Below are 7,502 nucleotides of genomic sequence, written 5' to 3' on the forward strand. Positions count from 1 at the left end.
CCGTTACAGTGAAATAACTCATTCCTGCAATGCGTTTTTGTATCATATCAAATGTTGCCTTTTCCCAGTCTTTTTTTGGTGAAACGTGATGAATTTACTTTTTTATGGCAATCACTGCTTAACCATTACATATTAGTACATATCCTTACACCAGAATGTTTACTGATAACTCTTTGATTTAAGGTCAACTTGTTTTTGGACTTGGCCCTCACGTTAAATAATATCTCTTTCGTATAAGACAAAACGCCTTTTGTGATTTTCCTTTAACTTGTTCTTAATAGCGATGCACCCATAGAACATAAAAGTTTTTAAAGACATTACAGAAGTAAAACAGCCAGGACATTTGACAAAAGCTTAACAGCAGGCGTTAAATTTATCGCTGAAAAACACTTTCAATAATCTCTTTTAAGACAAAGTTGCTATTTTACAATATATACAAACAGTTGGAAGATCTACATGCAGTATTTGGTGAGCATCTTGACAAAAATATTTTCAATGAATATATTGTTTATTCACATCAATAAAACGAACTACTTGTCGATCATGTGTAAACCTGTTTTTCTAAAATGTAGTAGGTTATAGTTTGTGTTAAATCTGTTTCAAGCTTGCAATTGAAACGGATAATAGACCATATGCAACAAACTAAGTCTTTTCAGTAAATTTCATTAGCTTCATAATTTTAAATAAGTTTTAGTTTTACATTATTTTGTTTATTTGATTTCATTTTTACTTTGCATAACATTTAAATAGGGTCATTTTTTCATTTAAACTTTTCCTAAAACTCCCATAACACAGGCTTGGAACAGTTTTGCAAAATGTTTACCCCATAACACAAAGCATCAAAAATTTCTATTATTGTATAACGACTTCAGAAAAGGATATAGTAGCCTTTGGCAAACAGTCAATAACCGTTTTTGCAACATAAGTATTAATTTTCTAGAACAAAAGTTAACATTGATAGAATACGACAGTTATACTTGCTATATTTTTGTAGCTTGAACTGTGGTCAGGGCAATTGGATTAGCGTGGACCTATAGCCTATACTCGGGCAATGGCCAGGAATCAGTTCAATTCCCGTTTTCTCTGTTGATAATTTTTTTGGGAACGTATTAAAATATGACAATAACTTCTGCTTTTAGAATCTTAATTTATTCCGTTTATATAGGAACTATATGTGATATGACTTACAGCTATCACTGTCGACAAAACTATTTAGTCGTAATTATTGCCAAGTCGTCGCAAAGCACTTCTGTTTCTGCAAAATACATTTGCGGGTGTCTTGTAGACGAATTGACCAGTCGTTGACCGAATTGGTACCATGGTAAGGCGCTCGCAGCCTGTACTTTTAACTGCATGAATCCTATAATAATAGGTGCTAATTGCGAAACAACTGTTATCACTTGTCAATCACAGGTCGGAATGATGAAAAAGATTTTCATCTCATTTTTTGTTATTTATTTCGGTCCTCTTTTGCTTCTAACTTGAGTAGTATTATCTTTCAGCGGCCGCCGTGCAGTCAGTTCTCCTGATAAGTAAGAAGACCTATAGGAAGAAAGAGCTCATTTTGTAGAATTTCGAAAAAGTTTAACGACAAAGCAACAAGATGGTAAGCCGTGTGCAGCGCTATTGCATGTTTAAATAAGAATTACGCGATGTATGGTTTAATTAAGTCTGCAACTTTTTATGCTATAATATTATTACAGTGCAATGTGTATGTAAGATTTTTCAGAAAGACGTTGTTATATCATCCAAAAAATTCATGTCAGTAAAATTAAATGTCAAATAAAATCTAAAGCCACTCTGCGTATATTTGGTGTAAAACGAATATACTTTAATCACCATGTGTGACAGCTGTATAGTCATCCAGTTGTTGAAGGTTCTCGATTACGGAGCAGCTGCCTTTTTTCCGTAGCTTAACTCTTGTGAAATCACGTGGTAAATTTAACCTACGTATTGTTGAACTATACCGTATAGATTTTTTATGTTGAACATCGGAAAATTTTTTTGTCTGTATTTCCCGAAAAAAACAGTTTCTTCTCAGTCATATGGACAAATACTCTTCGTTAATATTGGCTACAAGTTTCCGTAGATAAGCTAAATGTTTTGTTGGTTTAAAAAGAGAAAGTCATGAGTAATAACATGAGGTCACAAGGGATTATCTTTCGTACATATTTAAGGCTTTCTATATCAGTAAAAGTCAAACTATAGTTGTCTGTTTAAAAACACCAGCGGTTACTTAAGCACTTTGGGAGCCCTGATATTTTGCAGGCGTTACAACAAAAACAAGATACAGCTGACAGCTGCTGATAATAAATCTATAAAAATGTTCGACTGCGTGGAGAATTAATACTTACGATGCCACCCCACATGGGGTGGCCGTGTGTTCATCCGAAGTGAATTTCTTGATTTTACTTCTCAGGCTATGACCCCAGAGGAAGCAAGAAGTTCTCTCACAAAAGAACAGATTTCAGGTACATACGGTATAGGACTTGATATTACATTTGTGCTTTTTGCTTTGTATTATTATATGTATGTACTATAAGTATAGCTAAATATCCAAATATTATTTTGTGGTTTTTCTATTGAGCATTATGTTGATAGAAATCTTGTTTCACCAAAAATGGCGAAGTGTTAGCTATATTGCGATCATGATTTTGAATTCTTCATACAAGAGTAGGCTATGCGCAGGATTTTTGTTTGAATCGCAGTTATATAGACATTATCAGAGCCTCAAACATTTGCTCGACCATGTTAAATATTAATAATCTATTAAGAAATTAATTTTATCCTTAGGGTTATATTAAGGTTCATCACTGTATGCACAAAATAATGCAAATTTAACTCTTGTAAAAAGTTTATTATGTTTTATCGTAATGCTCTTTTGTTGATTTTCAACGACAAATATTCGAAATTTTCTAACATCTGCGCCGCTATGAAACGCTGTGTCTGCGTTATCAAAAAAGTCGAAGACCTTTTGCAATTAAAACTTTGGATGTTTCCTTATTTCATTTTTGTGATTTAAATAATCATTATATAATTCAGTTTTTATGCATTATGTCACCTGGTTAAACACCAGAAGGAGTATTTTTATCGTTGGATGTGTCTGCCAGCCTGCGACAGTTACGAAAAAAATGTTTGTAACAGAAGGCTTAAACGTAAACAAAAACACAAAATGGCAATGCAAAAACGAAATGGTTACAAAGTAAGAATGTAAAATTAATAAAGCTGGACATTTACAGTAATAGAGTGCCAGCAGATACGCTTGGGAAGAAATTTTTGTTTAGCCTATGCATTTTTGTTTTCGTTTTCTGTTTATGTAAATTTTGTTTACAGTAGTATTAGACTTCCGTATTTTGTACTTGATTTGATCATTGTGGCAGCTTAACATATTACGTAGGCCTAATTGTAAAAAACTTTTCCTGTAACTGTAACATGTAATTGTGTAATCACAGAATTCAAGCAAGCTTTTGACATCTTTGACGAAGATGGTGGCGGTGACATCAGCACAAACGAACTTGGAAGGGTCATGAAAATGTTGGGACAAAATCCAAACAGAGAGGAATTGGCAAAAATTGTCGAAGAGGTTGATGTAGACGGTAAATCATAGCCTATATTTTATCAATGATCATATCACTAGGTGTTATCAAAACAAAAAGTCACCATCAATAGCTTTTTAGTTAAATGACTTGAGTTAATTAAAATTACTAAAGATAACTGAAGTGCTTACTAACAACTGACGGTTGGTCTCGACTAAAAGATCCTGTCAATTGCATACTTTTTAAGTTCAAACTTGTATACTGTGGCGAGAACGTACGCTGCGTCATTTATATTTCAATCACATTATGACGACTACTACAATTCCATAGGGAGCGGAACGATCGACTTCGACGAATTCCTAATAATGATGGTGATGCAAATTGCTGAAGAGGGAAAAACAGCTGGTGAAGAGGAATTAAGGGATTTGTTTCGTTTACTCGACAAGTACGAAGCTATATTGGAGTATCCCAACATATAGCTAAACAATTTCTAAATTATGTTTGTTATAGTTTGATTTAAATACAGGACATATATCGTAACATCATAATATCCTAGATACTTTTTAGGAATGCGAAGAAGCAACCATAAATTGTCACATAATTTAAAGCTTTTTAGTTTTTTTTGGCCGACTTAATATATTGTTCTGTTAATTAATATTTTGTTCTGTGATTAAACACAAAAAGTCAGTATCATATAACCAACAAAGTCAATCATAAGTTATTTAAATTGTTACTGTATTCCTATTTAAATTAATTTCCAATTTAGATAAGAAATACATATCATAAGCAGTAAGTTTGTACTGGGGATTAATGTTTAGAAATGGAGACAATTATATTGATTGGGATGAATTAAAAGAAGCACTTTCTGGAACATCCGCCGATCCACCGGTTGAGTCTTGGGAAGTTGATGAGCTGTTTCGGGAAGCTGATAAAAATGGCGACGGATTCGTCGATATAGAAGGTGAGATCTCAGGTGCGTGTAGAGTAAACGATAACAAGGTTAATAAAAAATGCGTTTAAAAACGAAATTTTGCAGTTTTAGACCCTTTCCTCGGGCTAAGAACGACGCTAAATTTAAAGAAACTTGCGATATACTTTGAAATTTTGCGTTTTCTCGCCACACTTTATGTGTAATGTGTTTATCCTATAATTATATTATAGCCTGACAAAACGGCCTTTTAATCACAACTCTACAAAGATTTGTCAAGCTATCTGATTAGTTTGCAAGAATGGCAAGGTGCCTATATGTGCATTTCCTTGTCTTAAGCATTTTATTACTTTATTTTGTAGAATGGAGCATGTGGATGGACGGTGTCCAAGCACGTTAAACGGATGACTAATTACAGGGATCTAAAAGAAGACATAGCATAGCAAGACATCAACTTAGTTATACAAATTTAGAAACACTTATCGTGGAAAAGGCTCCGCTAATGAATTTATTGGAACTCTGATAACGCTATCTTCTTCCTCTGCTGACTCAAGATTGTCACTGATACAAAGTAAAACTTAATGCATTTGACTAATTCAATAATGGATACATCTTAACCAGCGTAAGATACTGTGTAAGTGCGCGTGCTCTTTACTATTACGTAATTGCTTGTTAGAATTAAGTTACTTTGCCGCTCTACGGGCCATTCCTAGTACTTGTTTGTGTTGTGGTTTTGGATTATTTATGTTGAAGAATATTTCTTGGACTTCCATTTTCATGTGTCAAATGAATGGTTTCGGTATACGGAATTGCTATCTTAGTCTGAAATCAATGTTTTAAATTTGAGTAATAAGCATTTTTTTCAGTTCTTAAATCTTTATTCTTTTCTTTTCCTTTCTATTCTTACAAAATTAATCTAAAAAATTATTATCTGAACAACATATATGTATTTACGTAAATGTAAAATACCGTTGTATGTAGGTCTATGCGCACCTATTTGGTTTCAATAAATTTCTGGCTTCCTTTACTTCTTCTTTCTTTTCCTTTTCTCTTGACTTTCTTTAAGATATTATAGGCTGTTTAAATTTTGAAGTATAAGAAACAAACTGTTTGTCAGTTCGTTAAAGCTAAAAGCGTTGAAGTTAAAAACTTTTACAACATTTGAAGACTTAGAATAATAGGTACCTATTTTAGTATGTAGGGTAGCTATGTAAAATGCTTAATACAAAATTTGTAGCATAGGCTACTCTGAATTTGCTTGATTCTACCATTAGTTCCAGGTCATTAACTACCTATGGTTTTGTTAATTTTTTTGTGCTAAAACTAAAGTTTTTAAAATTTGCCCAATTCCCAGTTATTTAAAATCCCCTTGAATAAATAATTATAAAATAACATAAGTTTTATATAAGTGCTTCAAATTTTTAATTTGTTACCTTATCCAAATTGTACCAAGATTTTAGTCGCTTGCAATCGTAACAAGCAGATCAAAAAGTTTTTTTGTCATATGGTTATACAGTAGCCTACTTGTATGTCAATGTTTTACAAAAGCAGAATTCAGATTTTTGTCACAAAAAGCAAGACGGAGTGATTTTTATTGACACTACGTAAATTTTTCTTCCCAACATTTCAAATTTAATTATAAATATTTGTCATGAGTCTCTTTCTGTCATCTGTTTTTGATTTCATATTTATAAACCTTCGTTACGTTGTTATACTTGATGACTTGCTGTAGGTTTGATTCTTTCTTAATTGTAAGTCGCCTATAAGTAATGCTAATGGTTTCTACCTCAAGGTTTTGAATTATTCTATATGAATCTTTGCAAAACATTTGGCAGTTTCAAACTTTCCCCTTCTTATCCTCTATAAACCTTCAAATTTTCCGAGCTTTATACTACTGTATTTGTATCCTTGTTTCTAAGCACTCTCACTATCTCTGTGCCGATCAATCATTTTCACTATCGATTTACTTCTATACCAATTTCTCACATTCTTTCCACAAGCAACTTTTCTCATTTTTCTCTTAACTTGCTTTAACTCTGTACTTCTTTTCTGCATTTATCCGTTCAATCTTTTATTATATACTTACTCTTTTCTATGCCTACCATTATAAAAACGTTCTTAAGTCGCTATACCGTATTTTGGGGTAGGTTAAGTAAAGACATTTTTCACTATTTTGGTTTTGAAATAGGGGATAGTCACAAAAACATGGAACCTTTTTAGTGTAACTTATGTCCATGACTTAACTCTGCAGCATAGCACAAAATTAATGAAAAGTAGTTTTATAGAAATATTTTTAAACAAAGTGATGACTAATTGGGTGAATAGGAACACTGTACATTATTCGATTTTTTTTAAAAACCAGCATTATAATAATTATAATACTAATTCTAATAATAGTTACAATAATAATAATAATATACAAATAATATTTATTACCTTTATAATAATACTAATTCAATTTTTAAGGGAACTATTGAGTATTCATGATATTCTCCTTTTGACACATTCTTTTAGCCACTTCACTACAGTACAAAAATTCTTTAAACCATTTTTCTGAAATATCCCACCTTTTAAGTAATGTTTTTAAATCTTCAGTGGCCATTGACTCCAATTTGAACAGGTAGTTAGACATAACATTAAAGCTATCTTTCCACTTCTCTGTTAAAAACAGTTTTAATCTTTTACAAATCTTCAAATTTTTCTAGCTCTTTTTCCTTTCTACTTTTGTTTCTAATTACCCTCACTATCTCTGTACTTTCAATCATTTCTTTATGGGTATAGCCTACATCTAACTATATACCAATCTATCAAGTCCTTTCCAATATTAACTTTTCTCATTTTCTTAGCCTTAACTGTATACTTCTCTGCATTTAATCTGATCTTCTTCTACATTCTTTGGAATGCACACTAACTTGTGCTTCTGTATACTTGGTCATTACCTTATTAAGCTGACATCCCTTTGTCAAAATATATTTACATCTTTTTCACTTTCCTTCAAAATCTTTCTTTAGTTCTATCTTTAATCTTTACATCCAAAT

At 32.1% G+C, this 7,502-nt stretch overlaps 1 protein-coding gene across 2 annotated transcripts; it reads left to right on the top strand.

The window, feature by feature from the left end:
* The first annotated feature begins 1,467 nt into the window (after positions 1 to 1,467).
* LOC143464556 (troponin C, skeletal muscle-like) lies at positions 1,468 to 5,491 on the top strand. 2 transcript variants are annotated; one of them, XM_076962401.1, is made up of 6 exons: positions 1,468 to 1,606; positions 2,420 to 2,471; positions 3,453 to 3,596; positions 3,867 to 3,981; positions 4,355 to 4,509; positions 4,827 to 5,491. In XM_076962401.1, exons 1-6 carry the CDS (start codon positions 1,604 to 1,606, stop codon positions 4,862 to 4,864), a joined length of 507 nt encoding a protein of 168 aa, XP_076818516.1. In that variant the 5' UTR covers positions 1,468 to 1,603; the 3' UTR covers positions 4,865 to 5,491. The 2 variants fall into 2 exon arrangements, with proteins under 2 accessions (XP_076818516.1, XP_076818517.1); XM_076962402.1 differs by having other exon boundaries at positions 4,355 to 4,497.
* Positions 5,492 to 7,502: the final 2,011 nt, after the last annotated feature.

Source organism: Clavelina lepadiformis, chromosome 7 (assembly GCF_947623445.1).
Source record: "Clavelina lepadiformis chromosome 7, kaClaLepa1.1, whole genome shotgun sequence".
Lineage (NCBI taxonomy): Eukaryota > Metazoa > Chordata > Ascidiacea > Aplousobranchia > Clavelinidae > Clavelina > Clavelina lepadiformis.

Bases quoted from the DNA above. Each gene is read 5' to 3' on its own strand.
- LOC143464556 (XM_076962401.1), top strand. The intron at 2,472-3,452 runs GTACATACGGTA...GTGTAATCACAG, and splicing joins CACAAAAGAACAGATTTCAG to AATTCAAGCAAGCTTTTGAC. The intron at 3,982-4,354 runs GTACGAAGCTAT...ATTAATGTTTAG, and splicing joins TTGTTTCGTTTACTCGACAA to AAATGGAGACAATTATATTG.